General features: G+C 41.1%; 1 protein-coding gene across 9 annotated transcripts in view; it reads left to right on the top strand.

Annotated features, from left to right (window-relative positions):
• Nucleotides 1-21,235, top strand: part of TBC1D31 (TBC1 domain family member 31) — a 68,708-nt gene that overhangs the window by 1,685 nt on the left and 45,788 nt on the right. Inside the window, exons 2-6 of one of the 9 annotated variants that reach the window (XM_082721755.1) lie at nt 2,459-2,609; nt 2,717-2,863; nt 6,510-6,625; nt 10,648-10,826; nt 17,979-18,130. In XM_082721755.1, coding sequence (XP_082577881.1) covers nt 10,671-10,826; nt 17,979-18,130 — 308 coding nt within the window. In that variant the 5' untranslated portion in view covers nt 2,459-2,609; nt 2,717-2,863; nt 6,510-6,625; nt 10,648-10,670. Of the gene's footprint in view, nt 1-2,418; nt 2,610-2,716; nt 2,864-6,509; nt 6,626-10,647; nt 10,827-17,978; nt 18,131-21,235 lie in introns of those variants that run through there. The other 8 variants (XM_082721754.1, XM_082721756.1, XM_082721748.1 and 5 more) reach the window with 8 other exon arrangements.

Genomic DNA, 21,235 nt, shown 5'->3' with positions numbered 1-21,235 from the left:
TTGCTCTCAGCCCCCTAGCCATGCTGCTGTCCCATCAATTGTATCGAATAAAAATTTTTGGTTAGGGATTCTTCAGTAGGGATTTTCATTTCCAAACTTGAAGTTTATGTAAATACTACCCTAACTTCTGATGCTCTCTAAATGTTTTAAATGTTATTGCCAACCCACAGTAATTCTGTTTTTTGCTGTTATAAAATATCCAGATATACATGCAAGATCGAAGGAAGGAAAGAAACAATTTTATGGAAATGTTATTCGCTTCCACTAAACCACAGCTTTCTTTTTGTTCATCAAAACCCATTGCTATGGTCTCAAGAGAGACAAGGGGCAGAGATTGAGTTGAAGTAAATGTCCAGTTACTAGTTCTGTGACCTTGGGCAAGTTAATCACCAAGACTGCAGGTGAAGATAATCGTTCCTACCAGACAGGGTCATCTTAGGGCATTAAACAGTGTCTCATGCATCTTGGTGTTCGGTAAATATTTGATCTTTTAATTATGTTGAAGGCCTGAGAAACTGTCAGGCAACCTGTGAGCAATTGAAAGGCAGTTCTGAAATAAATGCTGGTAAAGACAGTTCTAAAATAAATGTTGGTATGTGTGCGTTATGTGAAATCAGAGGGGTGGGATGTTGCTATTAATTGTGATTATTATCTAGATGGTAGAGTTATAATCAATTTCATTTATTAGTGTTTTTCTGTTCTTTTCTTATTTTGAACAATGATCAGATAATTTTGTAACTCACACACATAGTAAATGTTATAGAAATAAAACCCAAAGGAAGAGTGGTTCACTCTGTCTGGTTTTAATTGCCTGGGAACATTGATATTATTACTCATTTCACTATATTTATTCTCACCCTCTCCCCTTTGGGGATGTCAGAGGAAAACCAGAGGTTGGCAGTAGTTGAAGTAAAAACAGATTTTATTCCTCTGTTGCAATAGAGGAAAGGAGACTTCAGTATAGAACTGGGCTCAGCTCCGGCTACAGGCTGGGTGAGTGGGGATGTACTGCCAAGGAGCATGGGGAGAGGCAGGAGATGGAAAATCACTAAGAGGAAATATCTAGGTTAAGGGAGTTCTGGGTAAACCAGCCTAAAAGAGATTCTTGAAGAAAAATGACTGGATGTCAGCTGGGAGCCAGTGGAGAATGAGAAACTGATCAGTTACCAAGGATGATCAGGGGTTCTAATTAAACAGACTGAACAGGGTTTGTGCTAAAATTAGATTTTACAAGGAAGCCCATAGATGGAGAAGTGCCCCTGAGAAGGTTCAGGAGCCAAACTAAAGCTTTGGTCAAGCAAAGAATCTTTGTCCAGGACTTGATAAACATGAAGTATCGTAAGAATTTTGCTGTTTCACCCAGTGAAAAGCCTTATGTTTAAACTGAAGAAAATGTTTAATACATTTAATTCAATTTAGTTTTTTTTTAAATAATTTATTTATTTATTTATTTGACAGACAGAAATCACAAGTAGGTGGAGAGGCAGGCAGAGAGAGAGGAGGAAGCAGGCTCCCTGCTGAGCAGAGAGCCTGATGTGGGGCTCCATCCCAGGACCCTGAGATCATGACCTGAGCCAAAGGCAGAGGTTTAACCCACTGAGCCACCCAGGCGCCCCCAATTTAGTTTTTTTTAATGAAAAATAATGAGGAGGATAGACATTTCTAAGATTTGAGTTCAGAAACTCACAAAAGGTCAATTAACATAAAAATGTTCATGATTAGAAAACTATTGTAACAAAGAAGGGGATTATTCTGGTCTTTGTGACCTGAATAGGCACACATAAACTATTTTAAGAAGTTATTCATTCTGTGCTCCAAGTTTTGTAACAGGTTTCTTTTCAACAGATACATGGTACGTGATCTTAAAAAAAAAAACAAAAAAAAACCAGTACCTTTAGACCAATATAGCCAAAAATAAAACTCATGTACACTTAGTTCACTTTGGAACACTTTATATTACAAAATTTCATTAAGGTATTTTAAAATGAAGATATTGAATTGGAATTTTTCTTACATGCCGTGGCTTGTGGTTTATATAAAACTACTTTTCGGGGCACCTGGGTGGCTCAGTGGTTTGGGCTGCTGCCTTCGGCTCGGGTCATGATCTCAGGGTCCTGGGATCGAGCCCCGCATCGGGCTCCCTCCTCTGCGGGAAGCCTGCTTCCCTCTCTCTCTCTCTCTCTGCCTACTTGTGATCTCTGTCAAATAAATAAATCTTTAAAAAAAAAAAAACAACTACTTTTCACTTATTACATCATTGTTTTTAGCATGTGTTTGTTGCTTCATGTAGCGATTTGACTCAATCAAAAATACATTCTCTTATATCTTGTTATTGTCTATCACTTAATCACAGTTTACGAAGCTTTTCATATGTGTGCTTGTGTTTTTCAATATCTGTCTTCACCACGAAACTGAAAGCTCCCTGAGAAGAGGGCTTGTGTCCATCTGTTACTTTCAGGTCGCAGCTTCGGTAGCATCTGACGCATAGTGGGTTTTCAAGTATTTGATGAATCTGTATGCACAGTAGCCACTTGGATAATAACTTTCTCCATGGCTTCCAGAAATCACTAGGATGGCTTCTAGGAGAGTAGCAGGAGAGGGAAGAATGGGCAGGCAGGAAACTTCAAAATTAGTGAAATTACCATAAAAATTACCGTGTTTTTTGTGAGTAATGCTTGACATAGAATTAAGTATGTTGTTTGTTTGCTTCTGACAGGATTATCGTGAACATCATTCACAGCTCTTCTGACTACCTTCCCAAAGTCTTGCGATTTTTGAATGTGGCTTTTGACAGCTCAGGTGATTGCTTAATTGCTGGGGACCATCAAGGAAATATCTATGTTTTTGACTTGTATGGAAACAGGTGAGCAGACACCTTTGATCCAGATCATATTTAACAAGTCATTTACTGCCAATTTTAGTACCTCCTATTAATTATTCATTCAGCAAGATTCATCAAGTTCTTACTATATTTCAGGTACCTTGTAAAATCCTGTCATAAATGCTGACAGAAGAAAGTGGGAAAGCATAGAATATATGGTTAGATTTTTTCTTTCTTTCTTTTTTTTTTAGAGAATTCAAGTTTCCAGTTTGCACAATATCTCTAGTAGCTTGTTATTTAAATTTAAAATTTTACTATTGCTCACTTAGCAACATCTGGTACTTTGTCGGGCCATTTAGAAAGAGCACCATTTCCTTTGGACGTTATTGTCGCAGTTTATGCATCTGGCAGCTTTAAAGAATTGATCCGCACTCGTCTGCCACCTCTCCCTTTGCTCAGCAGTTTGGTACAGAAGCAGTGAGATGGGATTGATGGAGGGAGTCATGCCTGCGGTGGGGGTGGGGGGTGCGTGGGAGAACCAGGTCCGCCTGCCGGAGTCAGAAGGCGTCTGTGTGGGGGATGGGGCAATCATGGGAAAGACCGGAGGCTCCGATCAAGTGAGTAAATATGTTGAGGATGATGGAGGCCAGGTATCTAACAACGGGAAAGGGGATTTGCTGATACAGAAAGGCAGAGAACAAGAACAAACCCTGGGGTACTGGATTGGAATGGGATATATCTGTGCGCACAGCTTGTTTTGAATATATTGACATAGAGGTAAATAGAAGCGTGTGAGTGAGTGAATGCATTATAGGTACATGTGTTTCTTAGCTTTGTCCGTTTACAGGACCTGGGAACAACAACCCCCCAGTAGCAATGAATACATTCATTGCCTGGTTCTGTTCTAAATACCACGCTCTGCTAAAAGCAATCAGGGATCCTTGCAGAAACGGCCAGTTTCAGGATGGAGGCAGGTGAGCCTGGAACATTTTGTAGCCAGAAAGGAGGAATTCTTTTAAAAAAGAGTGTCCAAAGGACATTAAGGTCAGCTTTAAAGCTCTCCTTGCCATATTGGAGACGATTTGAGTATCAAAATAAATGATAGTAAGGGGTCATAACCCATTGAGTAAAATAGAAATCTAGAACTTCATTCGGTCATCGAACAACGGTTCAATGAGAAGGGATACTCGCACAGTCACAAAGCAGCTCCCCCCAAAATATTGATTAATTATAGAGGGGAAAAGATGAATTTTGCAGTGAAGAAGTCGAGCAAACACTACCTTATCAAATGATGACACGAGTAGTGGGACAGATCAAAATTCGTGTGCCCCCTGACAGCAGCGGAAAGAGCAGACTGTCCCTTCTGTGGTATTCCAGCCAGGGACAGGGCACCTGGAATCATCAGACGGACAGAGCTAAATTAAGGGATTGTGTAACAAGATGGCTCGTCATCTTCCCAAGGGTCAAGGTCATGAACATTGTAGAAAAACCAGAACTATTCCAATCTGAGGAAGACCAGAGCCATGACAAGTAAAGGCATGCATCTGGGCTGATCCCCAAAGGACATTCTTGGGGACCAGTGGCACAACTGAATGGGGGTCTGAGGATTAGGTGGTGGTAACAGATCAGTGGGATTTCCTGATTTGGATAGTTGTATTGTAATTTTATGGGAGAATTTTCTTGTTTATGGGAATCCTGATCTCACTAACTTATCCTCAAATAGTTCAGGGAAAGAAGGGGTCGTATGTAATTAATTTCTCTATGATTTATTAGGTATGTTAATCATTGTTTCCACTCCTTACCAAAAAAATAACCATCACAATTCTCCCACTTTTTATTCTTGCCTAACACACCCTGCCCGTTCTCAATCTTAAATTCATAGAACTGTCGGTTCTCTGTTCCCACTGCTAAAGAGAACACAAATTGGTGTTGAGGGACTCCATTACTGAATAAGGGACGTCCGCATCAATGATGCTTCCTCTTCATTTGCTCATCAGCACTTACTACTTCTCCCACTGTCCTCCAGTTTCCTTGTCTTTGCCTGCTTCCTTGTCTCCTTGGGTACGACCCCACTCTTGCTCGACTCCCTGGCCTCCCAACCCATGAGGAACAGACACTTTCCAGCTTCCCTTCCCCTTCCCAAGCGCAGCCTCAGATATTTGGCCGTCCCAGTGGTCAGTTTATTCATAAAATAAGGGACCCTAATTTCTTCCCATGCTAATCTCGATCGGTAGCTACCCCTGGGACGTGGCTCGATGAGTGTTCCTCCCTTATTTTGTCCACTGTCCCTTTTCTCTCTGTCTATGCATAATCACAGCTGAGCGGAGGAGTAAGTGTCAGAGCTGAGACTTGAAATCAAGCCCATCTGATTCTAACGCCCACCATGCTGGGGTCCCTTGGAAATCTTACTTGCCTGATTCACTCGTCTCTCTTCAATTCTCATCTTACTAATACTCATCTCTACTTCCTCCCTGGAATGTTTTTCTTTTGCTTCAAGGGTCAGCTCTTTCCTGAATTTTCTACTTCTCTGATCATTTCCTGCCCCCCCTCGTTTTGCTGACTCTTCTGCCAGTGCCTACCCCTTTACTGTGCTGCTCAGGCATCTGTCCTTGGCCTGCTCCCTTCCATGTCCTCATTCATAATCTCAGCAGCACCAAGCCCAAGGCTTCAGCTGCAGTGCAAAGACTGTTAACCCAAATCTACCTCTACTACGTACGGGATATCTTCTACGTTAAGCTGTCTGGTGCGGTAGCCACTAGCCACTAGCTGTGTCAAGCTCCGGAGCCCGTGAAAGCTGGCCAGTCCAAATTGAGATGTGCTGTTAGTGTAAAATACACACTGGGTTGGGAAGATTTAATATGAAAAAAAGAATGTAAAATATCTCATTTGTAATTTTTTATTGATTCAATGTGGAAATGATAATAAGTACATATTAAGTAAAATGTGCTATTAAGATTAATTTTGCCTTTTTTCTTTTTACTTTTTCAAGATGGCTCCTAGGAGGTTTTAAATCACAGCTCTGGCCCGCACTCTGTTTCTAGGATAGCACAATTTTTAAAGGCCTTGAACTCATGTATTTAAAACCAGACTTATTTCCTACCTCCCAGACTTGTCCCTCTTTTGCCCAATCTTGAAAACTTTTTTTTTTTTTTATAGTAAATTAAACTCTAGCTGTGTGCCAGGTACTCTGCTAAGCACTTAGCATATGTTATTTCATTCAATCAGCATGTTAGTTCACTTGATCTCTTAATCATGACTCTTTTCTTACCTTCCTTTTGCACGTGAGCAAATTCCAGATTCCTCCCTTTCTACCTCATTTCAGTGTGTCACCAGCCCTTCTCCCGCTTGACTCCTTGTCCTGTTTGTCCTTTCCGCGTCAGCCCCGGAGCACTGGTTGACCTGCTCCGTAGTGGCTTGCTTCATGATCTTTCCATCCATTTGCCATTGCCAACAGAATCCCCTTCCCGGAAGCCCTGGCTGGTCGTAATTCTGCTAAGCTTAAAACCTGTTAAGTAAATTCCAGATTCCTGTACATGCTGGACAGCACTCTCGGTAATCCATTCTTGGCCTCCCAACATGAGGGTTCATTTTTCTGGGTTTCATTTTCTTCCTCTCTAAGGACTCCTCCAATGTAAAATTGATGACTGCTGGAAGACTTTCTGATACTAATGCGGTAATCTCTTAATAGGTTTAATCTTGTTCAGCGAACAGCACAAGCTTGCACGGCTCTGGCCTTTAATCTCCGTAGGAAGTCTGAATTCCTTGTGGCATTAGCTGATTATTCTATTAAATGTTTCGACACAGGTAAGAAGTCCTCCTCTTTATCTTTTGAATAAGAGTCAAATTTAGGCGGAAGTACCGCGAGGAGTTTGCCAGTCTGTACAGTCTGCACTCGCTGCCGACATCAGCTGCAAGTTTGGGGGTCCCGGGACTATCCTCACATCACATGAGCTGTTTACAAACCCAGGGTTTCCCACAACTACCCTCAGGTTTGATAATTCACTGGAATGACTCCCAGAACTCAGGAAAGCACTCTGCTCGCAATAATAGTTTGAATGCGGCGGCTGGCTACAAATTAAAAGCAGCCAGAGGAAGGGTGCGTGGGGCACAACGTGGGTGGCTCCCAGAAGACAAGCTGCCCTTATCCTCAGGGACATGTTCCCTTCCTAGCGTCCGTGAGTGGCTGTCCATGCAGAGTATTGCCAAACCGAAAATTCACCCAAAGCCCTGAGCTCTGCGGCTTTTTATGGAGGCTCCGTGACATGGGTACGGCTGATTGGATTACTGCCCGCTGGTCTGAACTCAAATTTCCAGCCCTCCTCTGGAGGGTAGGCAGATATCACGTGACCCCAAAGCCCAGCCTACCAGTCACTCCCATGGCTGGCCTTTCCCATGCGGCAGCCCCCACTTTGAGGTTCTCTCCATAGATAAGCCAGCGGCTGTTGCCTGAGGGACCTGCCATTAGTAACAGAGACACCCCATCACTGGGGGAATTTTGGGGGTTTAGAGATTGCCTCCCAGGAGCCTGGACAAAAGCCCTACCTTTCTTTGAAGCCCTAGCTCCTTAGTCCTTCGGTACAAGAATAATAACCTTCTTAATATAGCCTATGTATGATACATCACTTCATCTAGTTCTAGAGAACTTAGAGTTCTGTAAACTGAACCTCTTAAGAAAATAGATATCTCAAGTGTATTGTTTTTTCATGTGATTAAAGTGATTGATAGAATATGTAGAGATAATAATAACCACGGCGCCTGGTGGCACAGTTGGTTAAGCGTTCGACTCTTGGTGTCAGCTCAGGTCATGATCTCAGGGTGCTCTCTCTCACTCTCTCTCTAACAAATAATTTATTTTTTAAGATTTTTAAATTTATTTGATAGAGACAGAGCAAGAGAGGGAACACAAGCAGAGGGAGTGGGAGAGGGAGAAGCAGGCTTCCCATCAAGCAGGGAACCTGGTGCGGGGCTCAATCCCAGGACCCTGGGATCACGACCTGAGCCAAAGGCAGACGCCTAATGACTGAGCCACCCAGGCGCTTAAAGTTTTAAAAGTTTAAAAAAAAAAGTTTTAAAAGTTTAAAAAAAACTTTAAGATAATAAGCATAGTAATGTGTTCTAACACTTAGTGTTTACTCTCTGCCAGGTATACTGTTGTGGACTTTATACATATTAATTTTAATTGTCATAAGACCCATGGATGGGGATAGTGTTATGTCCATTTTGCAGATGAGGAGACTGAGGCACAGAACTAACTTGACCAAGGTCCTGCGGCATGTAAGCAGGGGAGCAGGATTCCTAAGCTGGAAGCCTAGCTCCGGGGGCTCTTCTCTTCATCGCTGTTCTGCTCTCACTGTGCGTTAAAGACCCGTGCGTGGACCCATGCACTGGTCCATGTTTTTATGGTCAGGACCTATCTTTCCAGTCTGGTTTTTCTGCATATACCTTTTTTACATTCTTTTTTTTTTTTTTTTTTTTAAGATTTTATTTATTTATTTACTTATTTATTTGAAAGAGAAAGTGCACGGGCACAGACGGGGAGGGGGTGGGACAGAAGGGGAGAGAGGGGATCCTAAGCAGACTCCCTGCTGAGCGGAGAGCCCCGGATGGGGGGCTCCATCTCACAACCCTGAGGTTATGCCCTGACCCCAAACCAAGAGTTGGCGGCTTAACCAACTGAGCCACCCAGGCGCCCACCTCTTTCACATTCCTTTTTTTTTCCCTTTTAAATATTTTATTTATTTATTTGAGAGAGAGAGAGAGAGAGAGAGAGCATGAGAAGGGGGAGGGTCAGAGGAAGAAGCAGACGCCCTGCCGAGCAAGTAGCCTGATGCGGGGATCGATCCTGGGACTCCAAGATCATGACCTGAGCCGAAGGCAGTCGCTTAACCAACTGAGCACCTGAGGCGCCCCCTCTTTTACATTCTAACAAACACGTGACCATCCTTTCTAGATTCTTTGGTGGAATCATCTTCTTAACCTCGTTAAAAATCTGTGCAGCATTTTAAAATCAGCATGTAATATTCCGCTGTGTAGTTGTCGGCAGAACGGTAACCATTAAACCTGTTCTCTCTCAATGGACTTGAAACCGCCGCCTCCAGTTTTCGGTTACAGAAGCTGCTGCCGCAGAAAGTCTAAAACACTGAATGTTGACACTCATCTGTGATTTTCCCTCGGATTCTCTCTTCTCAGGTCCCTCTTCTTTCAGTCTCTTCTGGGTGTTGAGCCCCTTCCCCCACCAGTGATGTTGTCTCCAACTCCATGAGTACCTTCCTCTTCACTGCTAAAGCCCCGGCTTCATAGCCTCCAGCGGCCGATTCCGAGTTAGAATTCTTCCTCCCCGCACTCCCTGCTCCTCTAAGGTCCTTAGCGATCTCTGATTGTTGAAACCCTCTTTGCACTTGCCCTTCTGCCTCTCGGTAGCGCTGAGCACTCTGCTTCAGGGCAGGGCCTCCGTGTCCTGCTCTTCTCTCCACGTTCTCTTCTACTCTCCCGATGGCTTCTTACGAGGCTCCCTCCTGGGTTATTGGAGTGGTCCCTGGACTTTGGGATTTTTCACCCAATGAAAAGGAAAAAGTAGAGGAACAGCTCACACGGGTTGTCAACTTTTAATTTTGCTAAATGACATTGGAAAAAACAATAGAACTGCATTTCCTGAAATGAGATTTTTTTAAACATAAAAGAAGTTAGAAAGATATAATCCTCGATTAAAAAGTAGTACTTTAAATTTAAGCTTCATTTCATTATCCTTATTTTTCTCATTTCACTGAAAACCAATGAAAAATTGATCATTAACTAATGCCAGACTTTAGACCGGTGTTGGGAAACTACTGCTCGCTCCCCAGCGGCTTCTCTCTGTTCCCTCTGTTTTCATTTTTGACCTACTTTGTATCTTAATGTTTCCCAGATTTACATCTTGCTTTCGGACTATTCTCCCCAGTTTCTTCTTTCTGGAGGAAAAACTTCCGATCATGAAAGTAAAACTTGCCTACCACAGCAAATCTGGAAACACAGGAAAATGAAAAGAGAACTTAAAAATCACTTAACATCACTTAAAATTCTATAACCTGAGCGGAAGGCAGAGGCTTAACCCACTGAGCCACCCAGGCGCCCCTCTCGTCTTTTATTTCAACACCTATATTTGATCACAAAGTCCTTTGCATTTCTCCTTCATAGTTCTCAAATTTGTTCCTTTCTCCATTGTCACGTTTTTAGTTCTAGACCTTCCTTGTCTCCTTCCTGGATTATCACAGCAACAAAGAAATCAGTTGTCTCATCTCTGCCTTCTTTCCAGTATATCCACCACCTGTCTTCGAAGTGCTCGGTCTAAAATACACACCAGATATGCTGCTCTTCTACACCAAACTACGCCTCCCAAGGGAAAGTCCAGACTCCGTACTGTCCCACTGAAAGCTGTTCTTTTTTTTTTTTTTTTTTTTAAATAAAGATTTTATTTATTTATTTGACAGAGAGATCACAAGTAGGCAGATAGGTGGAAAGAGGGGGAAAGCAGGCTCCCTGCTGAGCAGAGAGCCTGATGCAGGGTTTGATCCCAGGACCCTGAGACCATGACCTGAGCGGAAGGCAGAGGCTTAACCCACTAAGCCACCCAGGCGCCTCTGAAAGCTGTTCTTAAGCCCTTCCTCATTTGGCCTCGTCACCTCGCATGTTGGTGACGGGCATGTTATATGCTCCGTGGTGCGTTTATTCTACTGGCTTTTTCTTTTGTAGATGTGAGCGCAGGTGTCTCATAAATACCAGCCATCAGTGAATCCGGGCTGGGATGAGCTACAGTATTCTACCTGTGTAACTTCTACTTTCTGCCACAGTTAGCAAGGAGCTGGTTAGCTGGATGAGAGGACATGAGTCGTCCGTGTTCTCGATCTCCGTGCATGCCTCCGGGAGATACGCCATCACCACTTCTTCTGACACGGCCCAGCTGTGGGACTTGGATACCTTTCAGAGGAAAAGAAAGCTGAATATTCGACAGTCTGTGGGTATCCAAAAGGTCAGTGGAGGTGGGGTGCATCTTGGCCTTTTGTGCTTCTCGGACTAGTTTCTTGGTCAGTAGGATTTATAGGTGACATAAGAGTAATGAATGATTCACTTTGTCCCACATAGCTGTGTTCTCGTAACGCAGTAACACGCAAAGTGGAGTGGCCCATCGGAATGAAGATGTTGCCTGTGGCTAAAGTTTATAACCTACTGAGCTTTTTGTCTTAAAAAAATTTCAAACATAGGGGCACCTGGGTTGCTCAGTAGGTTAAGCTTCTGCCTTTGGCTCAGGTCATGATCTCAGGGTCCTGGGATCGAGCCCCGCATCAGACTCTGCTCGGCAGGGAGCCTGCTTCCCTCTGTCTCTCTGCCTGCTGCTCTGCCTACTTGTGATCCTCTCTGTCAAAAAAAAAAAACTCAAACAGAGTAGATTTGTAAGAATTTCACAGTGAACCCATATATTCCGTTAGATTCTGCCCTTAACATGTTCCTTTATTATCTTTTACTGTACTTATGTCCCTAGACTGTATTCTGGGTCTATCCATCTTTCTGTCCCTCCATTTATTCTTTTTTTTATTTTTAAGATTTTATTTATTTATATATATGTCAGAGAGAGAGAGCACAAGCAGGCAGAGTGGCAGGCAAAGGCAGAGAGAGAAGCAGGCTCCCTGCCGAGCAAGGAGCTGGATGTGGAACTTGAACCTAGGACCCCGGGATCACAACCTGAGCCGAAGGCAGCAGCCCAACCGACTGAGCCACCCAGGCGTCCCTTTTTTTTTCATTTTAAAGTGAATTGCAGACGTCAGTATACTTGCCCAAAAATATTTCAGCCTGAATTTAATTGACTAGGTTTCAGTATTTGTTGATGTGGAATTTATATATGATGAAATGCACAAATCTTGAGTATTCATTTGTTAAGTTTTGTCAAATACATACACTTTTGTAACCTGTGCAGACCTATTACTTTCATTATTCGAGAAAGTTCTCTCTTTTCCCTATCCAGGGAAGCACTATCCTGATGTCTTTCCACCGTAGATAAGTTTTGTCCTAAAATTTCAAACAGAGAACTAGTCAGAAATGGTAATTGTAAAGCTTTTCTCCTTCTGCATGATGGTTTTGAGATTCATGCATGGTGTTGGACTTACCCGTAGTTCATTCCTTTTTATTGTTGATCTCTATTCCTTTGTATGCATATATCAGTTTTAAAAAAAATAACGACTTCTTTTGCCTTTAAGGCTTAATTTTGCTTTTTCCATTTGATTAGCCTAATATTGTTTTCAGGATCGTCTGAGTCTCCCGTGTGATTCATTCTGTTGCTTCTGGTTATATTGTCCATGCGGTATTGCTTTTAATTTCTTGGTCGTTAATGTGAACAGCTAACAGTGCATGTCAACCAGAAATGCATTTTGTAGTCTCCATGGAAATCTCAGAGTTCTTTAGATTGCCTTTAATAATTAAAAAGAGATAAAAGTTGTAGCCACCTTATTCTTTAGGGGTTTAGGCCAAATATCTTAGTAGGTCTTTTCTTCTTTAATTGCTTCAGCATTAAATTGAATTCTAAATTCAAAAGAAGAACACATTGGGAATTGAACCCACAATGGAAACAGAGTTATGAAACAGTGACACAAAAACCATCTGTTCTTTTTACCATGAAGTTAAAATTACTAGATGCTGGATCGTTGCCAATTCTAACCTTGCTTGGTCATTTAGACATCTTAGTTTAAAAGATGAGACTCCAAATGTTAGCAATATGAGAATAAAATAAAGAAAACATATGTAGAATATGGAGTATGCATATAGGTATATTGTTCTAGAATAATAGGCTATCTTAGTCTGTACATTACCTGCAAACTTTTTCTCGAAGGACCCACTAATAAATATTCTTGGTTTTACAGACCAAGAGCAAAGTTGAGGATATTATGTATGTACTTATATAACCATCTACAATGAAATAATTTTAAAATGTAAAAACCGTTCTTAGCTTCTGGGCTATACAAGAGCTGAAGGGGCCAGACTGTTGCCACTCCTGGCTTATTCTGTTGAAAATAGAAAGTAATTTTAAACTAATCTTAAAGTAAAACTTTATTCTTACCAAGTTTTTACTAAATCTTTGTTTTTATTCCAGATTCTGATTCTTTATTTTAAACAGAACTTTTGTGACTTTGTGTGTGTGTGTGTGTGTGTGAGAGAGAGAGAGAGAGATACAAGGTGACAAATGATGCTGTGCACAGTCTCCTTTTATCATGGCTCCTTTTAATCTAAAATAGTCTTCTACTGGGGCACCTGGGTGGCTCAGTTGGTTAAGCATCCGACTCCTGATTTTGGCTCAGGTCATGATCTCCAGGTGATGAGATTGAGCCCTGCGTTGGGCTCTACCCTCAGTGGGGAGTCTGCCTAAGATTCTCTTGTCTCCCTGTTCCTCTGCCTTCCCCACACATGCCCCCCACTCAAATAAATCTTTAAAAATAAAATAAAATAGCCTTTTACCATTTATCCCATGACATTTATTCATTTATTTATTTTGAGAGCAACCAGGCTAGTTGTCCTAGAAAATGCCCCAAATTCTGAATAAGTATAACTATTCATTCATCATTATGTCATTTAACTTATTCTTTCATTTGCATTTCTTGTCAGACAGAAGTTACGTCTAAAGTCTTGAGTAGATTCCTGTTCAGCATTTTCGACGAGCTATTTACCTTGTGTGTAGGATGCAGATGGGAGCAGCAGGTACTGTAGGATTGACTCTAGGATGGGATGTGATCGCTTATACAGAGCACTGAACACCTAGCACCTAGCACCTGCTCTGGTATAACAAATGCTTATAACCAAGTCAGCTACAGCTGCTGCGGCTTTTGCTGTTGTCTGTTGTTCTCATCTGTTATCTGGTTCTGCTGCGGGATTATCTCAGTGCAGTTAGTTATCTTCAAAAAGCTGTAAGGGAACTGTTCTGTCTCTTATGAACTACATGAAATAGATAAATAGTGTCTCATTAGCCATACAGAAATCCGGAAGTTTTCAAGTAACTCACTTCATGGCAAAATCCAATCTTGTCTGAACTCATCTGGCCGCAAAACCTGAACTGAACCGCCAGGAGGCTGAAATGTTCATATATTTGAGTAACGGAGAGTTGATCTGGGTTCCCCAGGGGTTCTACATACTGTTCCAGAACATACCTCATATTACCTTTCTCAGATTGGGAATACACATCTAACACCAAGGGTTTCAGAAAAATAACTTTGGACCTTTGATTTCAAAATGTTTTTCTTTTCTTTTTTTTCTTTTATTAAAGATTTTTAAAATTTAATTTAAAAAGGGGGAGCGTGCATGCATGCGCCAGCAGGGGGAGGGGCAGAAGCAGAGGGAGAGAGAGATTTTCAGGAAGACTCTCCACTGAGCACAGAGCCCAGCACGTGGCTCCCTCTACCATCTTGAGATCATGACCTGAGCCAAAATCAAGACTTGGACACTTCCCCGACGGAGCCACCCACGCGCCCCTGATTTCAAAATGTTTTTAAAGAACCTGTCACTCCAACATCATTCCACTGGTTTTTGTCCCCTGTTATGGGAATAATCAATACCAGTAACAATAGGTACCAGTTGTTGAGTTTTACTATATAACTAACAGTGTTTGTTATTTTTAAACTTAAATAATCCTAAAAGTAGATGCTATTCTCATTTTACAAATGGGGAATCTGCAGTTCAGAAGCATTAAGTAATGTGCCCAGTGTCACAGAGCTCACCAAAGACATGTGGTTTGAATCTAAGCCTGTCTTATTCCAGAGTCACTCTATTGTACCGTACTGCCTCTCGGGTAAGCCAATTACACCTCTTCCTATGAGTAAATTTTGATTATTTTGTTGATGTTGGAGGTAGAATATTTAAATTAAATATTTACTTTGGGATTTTTAAAAATAAATCCTAGGGTTTCTGATTACTGTGGTTCAGTATGTATTGGAAAAGGTTGTGATGGATATGAGGAAATGTTTAAGAAAAAACATGTTACTGAATTTAGTCTCTGTATACAGTGGGCGCTCACTAAATTTCCGCTGAATTGTGTATTTGGTTTAGCTTGCTCTTTATTATTGTACTGAACTCTCAACTTTGGAAAGAGTTCACCTAATTCTCACAAGTGAGTTGGAAAGGCTAGGATTTTCATATTTTATGAGGAAAACCTTTTACCCAACCCTCCAAAAAGTGTATTTTGTTAGTGCTTTTCAAGTTTTTTCTAAGCTTTTTATGATTGTCAAGAGATAACACTATCTGAATAATGACATGATTCATTAGGAACAATTTTATAATCATTAAAATCTGGCAATTAAAATCACAAATCTAGTAATGAATAATCATGTAGGCAATAATCTATCACAGCTCTTTCCCTAAAATAGCAGTTGGTGTTCATTAATTTTTAAGCTTTGGCTTCTCCCAGTAGGAATAAACTTTATTACTTTTTTAGAAAAATATTGCTAATTGTAATAAAAATCTTAAGTCACTTTTTTTGACGTCGGCTTTCAAACAGCATTTCCGTGCAATAATTATAGATCACAATGTGTTTATTTCATATTCTTTCAATAAGGGCTGTCATAAATCTTCCTGAACCAGTTGGCAAACCATCTACCAGAGATAGTCTTTGACAAAGTGAGCCAAGGACAAAAGTGGGGGTTGATTCAGGCAAGGACAGCAGTCGAATTAGCATTTTTTATTTTGTCTTATTAGCATTAACACTGAGTAGATTGTTTTAATTAACCGGTAAGTCCCATAGTGCATTATGTGTGTGTGTACGTATGGGTTGTGGTTTTTTTTTTTTTAGCACTATTATTTTAAGAGATACTGTTACATGCATATGAGAAAAATAGTTCATGATAAAACCTTCAACTGTCATTATAAAATTTGTAGGTTTCTTGGGGCACTTGATATATATAATATCAGTCAGTTACTCTCTATTTCCGCTCAGGGTCCTGAGATGGAGTGCTGTGTCAGGCCCGTGCTGGACGTGGAGCCTGCTGAAGATTTTCTGTCTCCCTGCCTCTGCCCCACACTCCACCTCTAAGGGGGAAAAAAACTATTAAAAAAATTACGGGTTTCAATCCTCTGAAATTTTGATAGTAATATAGTAATAACATTAATTATTAGAATCATTTCTTAACTGCATATATATAATAGACTGGGTGACGACACAAATTAGATGCAAGGTTGCAGAAGTATTGCATTTAGGTGCCTTACGGATTCATTATGTTTGCGACGCTGGCGGAAGCCACGGGCGATTTGGTGTTGAGCCTGCTTTCCCCCAGACAGTCGTTTTGGGTCTGCTCCTTGTCATCACTATGACGACGGCCTCCAGACTAAATACTCAGGAGAAATTCCAGTGTTCGAAACGTTGCGCACCTCATTCCCAAAGAATGTAGCATTTCAGAGAAGATGGGCCTCCTTCGGACACTAGAAAATGGTGAAGGTGGGCGACCAGTCAGGGGTCAGAATGCGAGGCTACAGATTGTTCAAGGTGTTCTGCCTCCGGGGTGAGTCCCTGTTCCGCTGTAATACGAATCCAAATCATATATTCTTTTTTTTTTTTTTTTAAGATTTTATTTATTTATTTGACAGACAGAGATCACAAGTAGGCAGAGAGAGAGGGGAGAAAGCAGGCTCCCTGCTGAGCAGAGAGCCCAATGTGGGGCTCGATCCCAGGACCCTGAGATCATGACCTGAGCCGAAGGCAGAGGCTTTAACCCACTGAGCCACCCAGGCGCCCCCAAATCATATATTCTTAAAAGAATAACAAAGCTTATAAAGACAGACCAGCAGAAACAAGGACAAAATAAATTCCAATATAAAATATTATAATAAGCTGTAATGCCAGTAAGAAGGCTATTCCATCTGGGAGTCAAAAAATAAAGAGCTAGAGATGTAACTAAGGATCCACCACGTGAGATGTCCCAGGCTATGTGAGAAGACTATTTTGAGATGATGGGCAGGAGTATGTTCTTCGGGCATAGGTTTCTTCCATTTTCTTTCCTTCTTTTCTTTTCCCTCCCTCCCTTTGTATGCTTTACACAAATGACACACAAAATCATATTAGAGGCCATCAACATTCTCATGAGAAAATGATGAATTTTAACTAAAATTTTGTATGATCAAAAGGCAGCATTATTCAGAGCGTATGTAATAGAAACACAGAAATTAGAGTAAAATAAGTATTTCCAACTTTGCTACAAGCTTAGTTGCAATTGTCCATGAAATAAGTTGAGTCCCTTAACAAAACATCATGGTTTTGTTTTCAACTTTTTACTTTAAAAAAAAAATTTTTTTTTTTTAAGATTTTATTTATTTATTTGACAGAGATCACAAGCAGGCAGAGAAGCAGGCAGAGAGAGTGGGGGAGGGAGGCTCCCCGTTGAGCAGAGAGCCCCATGCGATTTGGGGCTTGATTCCAGGACCCTGGGATCATGATCTGAGCCCAAGGCAGAGGCTTTAACCCACTGAGCCACCCAGGCGCCCCTCAACTTTTTACTTTTATAAATAATGCTCAACAAACATTTGTATACATTTATCTCAAAGCACCTTGTTGATTTTTTTCTTTCAAAGGATTAGCTCTTAGAAACACACTGATTGGTTCAGAAGAGATATGTATTTTCAAGGCTGTTGAGATAGGTCATGTGGTGTCTGTAATCAGTTTTTATTACCAGCATCCTGGTCGGACATTGCCCGTTTCCTCTACTCTCAGCAGCATTTAATATGTAATCTTTATGAGTAGTTCCTGTTTCGTGTCATGTTGATAGTAGTCGTAGTTCATGAACAGAGTTCACATGTTAGTGTATGTCTAGCTTATATATGTGTTTATGTTATTTTTAAAGTCAGTTTGATACACATAGTGTTATTTTCACTTGAAACTTTTATAAGGGTAAATATTTTTAAATTGTTACTTTGTATTTTATGAACTGCCTAGTCAATTTAGTCCCCAATTTTTTTATTTAAAGAGTTTTACCTTTTCTTTTCAGTTTTATAATAGTATACGAGATTTCAGTGTTATCCCATCCTGTGTCATAAATGTATATTTTTTTGAGTTTAAGAAAAAGTAATTTTTCAAACTAAAGATGGACAACTTGTATAATTTTAAATGTAAAGAGAGCTGTGGGCTACACTAACAAGAACTGTTTATCTCTTTCTCTAGGTATTCTTTTTGCCATTAAGTAATACGATCCTCAGCTGTTTCAAGGATAACTCCATCTTCGCCTGGGAATGTGATACTCTTTCTTGCAGATACCAGCTGCCAGCTCCACCTGAAAGCTCTAGTATATTATACAAAGTATTTGCAGTGACCAGGTAAGGTGCATTTCACTTTTTGGTTTGACTTTATTTTTTTTTACGTAATCCCTCTACCCATCCTGGGGTTCAAACTCATGACCCTGAGATCAAGAGTCGTACATCTCTCTGGACTGAGCCAGCCAGGCACCCTAGATGTAAATTTTTTTTAAAATGTTATTTTATTTAAATTCGGTTGATTAACGTGTAGTGCATCCCTAGTTTCAGAGAGAGCTCAGTGATGCATCAGTTGTGTGTGACACCCTGTGCTCATTCTGTCCTGTGTCCTCCTTGAGACCTGTCACCCAGTTACCCCCTCCCTCCCCACCTCCCCTCCAGTAACCCTTACTTTGTTTCCTAGAGTTAAGAGTGTCTTACGGTTTGTATCCCTCTCCGATCCAAATGTACATTTTTAAAACACAGAATTTTTAAGAATTCTAGCTTCCAGGAAAATTTAACGAATTTTCATTCTGTTTTCATTATCTTATCGTCATGTGAGAAAATATTCCTTCGAACTTATATACGTTCTGTAGAACTTTTTCTTTTTAACTTACTGTGGCAAATTTCAAATGTACATAAAAATAGAAGAATACAGGAAACCCTAATTGTAGCATTCTCATTAGCTGTAATAACTTATAGCCATTTTTATTTTATCTATAACTCAACCTGTTACTACCTTCTACTGCCTACTGCATTAATTTAAAGCAAAACCCAAGCAATATCATTTCATCCATAAATATTTCAGTGTGTATCTCTAAAGAAAGGGTCCTTTTTGGAACATAACCATAGTACTATTGTCACTTTTTTCCCCCAAGTTTTTATTTAAACTCCAGTTAGTTAACCCATTTATCACACTTTTTAAAAATGATTAATTTCTTAATATTGTCATATAACAGTCTTTGTTCAAATCAGGAACCAAACAAGTTTCACATAATGTCTTGGATGATATATCCCTTTTCTAAGGTTTTCCTTGCTATTTGCTTGTTAAGGAACTGGTCTTTTGTCCTATAGCACTCTCTATATTTTAGGTTTTGCTTTTTATATCCCTGTGTTAGTGTTTAATATGATCCTGTCTTGTCTGTATTTCCTGTATACTGGTCACACCTAGATTTCCTATAAATTGGAGGCTTGGTCTGATTCAGGCTTGATTTGGGGTCAGGAAGACATGATAATGATAATGGTTTGCATACTTTCATCAGAAGAACACTTCTTTCGTGATTTAGTGGCTAGTGGCCATCGATGATCATGACCTAGAACCAGTATTGCCTTAAAGGTTAGCAAAATGGTGCCAGGCTAATTCTGTCATTCCTTCTTCCCTTATTTACCAGAAACCTTCTGTAGAGAGGAACTTCCTCTCGTCCACTCTTTGGTTATTTTATAGCTGCAAAGGAAAGTCAGGATAAATGCTTGCTTTCCCCGTCTTTAAAAGAAAAAAAAAACAATTTTTTTTTTTAGTGGAGCCCAGTATGGGGCTCAGTCTCATGACTCTGAGATCAAGAGTCAGACTGACTTTGACTGTCTGATTTTTTTTATGAAAAATAATAAATTGGTTTATTGGCATCTTTCAGAGGTCGCCAGTGAGGGCTTTGTCTTTAATCTTTGTGAATGAATGGATTTAATCATAGTCGAAGTGATTGTCTGTTAACATTATCCGTAGTAATGCTCCCATTCTCTTCCCTGTGACCACTGGAATTCTTTCAAGTTGGCTCTGAAAACCCTTTGATACAACCTGAGTTGTCTGTTTTGAAAGCTCTCGTTCTTGCTCATCTGACGAGATGTGTTCCAGGCTTATCTTACACATTTTCTATCCCAAACCTGGAATCGGCCATTTTTCTAAAGCGCCTGGATTTGTTTTAGCGGGTGATGATATTTCAAAACCCAGTCTGGGTACTCCTCGTGTGACTGATCTGGTCACTCTCCTTGGCCTTTTCAGTGGAAAGAGCTAGAAAACACATGTTATTTCCTTATTTTCCTCTCACCATCTTCGAAGTCATGAATAAATTCCATGAGTTCCACCGAGTGATACCGTGACTTGGTCTGACCTGTGCCTTGTCGCAGCTATTACCCTCCTCCCACTCCCCTGGCCTCTTTTGGACTCCTGCAATAGTCGCCTTATTTGGTCTCCTTGTTTTAAATTTCTTTTCCCTTCCTTTTCTTTTCTTTTTTTTTTTTTTTTTTGAGTTTATTTATTTATTTTGAGAGAGAGAGAGAGCACAAGCGGGGAGGAAAGGGGGAACCAGGCTTCCTGCTGAGCCCAGAGCCCAATGCAGGGCTCTATCCCAGGACCCTGGGATCATGACCTCAGCCAAAGGCAGACGCTTAACTGACTGAGCCACCCAGATGCCCTGATAGAGTGGTCTTTTCTTTTTTTTAAAGATTTTATTTATTTATTTGAGAGAGAGACAGTGAGAGAGAACATGAGAGGCGAGACGGTCAGAGGGAGAAGCAGACTCCCCATGGAGCTGGGAGCCCGATGCGCAACTCCATCCCGGGACTCCAGGACCGTGACCTGAGCCGAAGGCAGTTGCTCAACCAACTGAGCCACCCAGGTGCCCTAGAGTGGTCTTTTTTTAAGTCATAAGTCGAATCATGTCACTTCCCTATTGAACTCCCTGAAAAGGCTTTACCTTAAAGTCAGAATAAAATCCAAACTCCCCATAATATCCCTGAGGCCTCTGCCATCTGGCCTCGGTTGTCCTCGGTTTCCTCCTATTTACTTTCCCTTTAACACGATTCTGGCCACGATGGAACGTGACTTCTCTGTCTTCCTGAGGTGGCTAACCTTATTCCTTTCTCAACAGCCACACATCGACCAGTCTGGAATACCGACCAGCATGGGATTCTTCCTCCAGATCATCCCGTAACTGGCTCACTCACATTTTTTAGGGAGTAGACCGTAGACCTTCCTCCTTTCCCAACCCTGTAACTCCCATCTCATGTTATAGATCTTTATAAAACTTACGGCAGCTGAGATCCCGTGCATCTGTTTGCTGCCTTCCCTTCCTCTCGACTGAAAATCCCACAAGAGCCGGGATCCCGCCTGCCTGGTTCCCATTGTGTCCCTGGTGCCTGACAACACCTGGCTTGCAGTAGAGGCCTTGCAAGTCCTTGATGAATAAATGAGCA

The sequence above is a fragment of the Mustela nivalis genome, assembly GCF_964662115.1.
Source record: "Mustela nivalis genome assembly, chromosome: 2".
Classification (NCBI taxonomy): domain Eukaryota; kingdom Metazoa; phylum Chordata; class Mammalia; order Carnivora; family Mustelidae; genus Mustela; species Mustela nivalis.
Note: the sequence above shows the minus strand (reverse complement) of the source record. Positions and strands in the feature narration are given on the sequence as shown.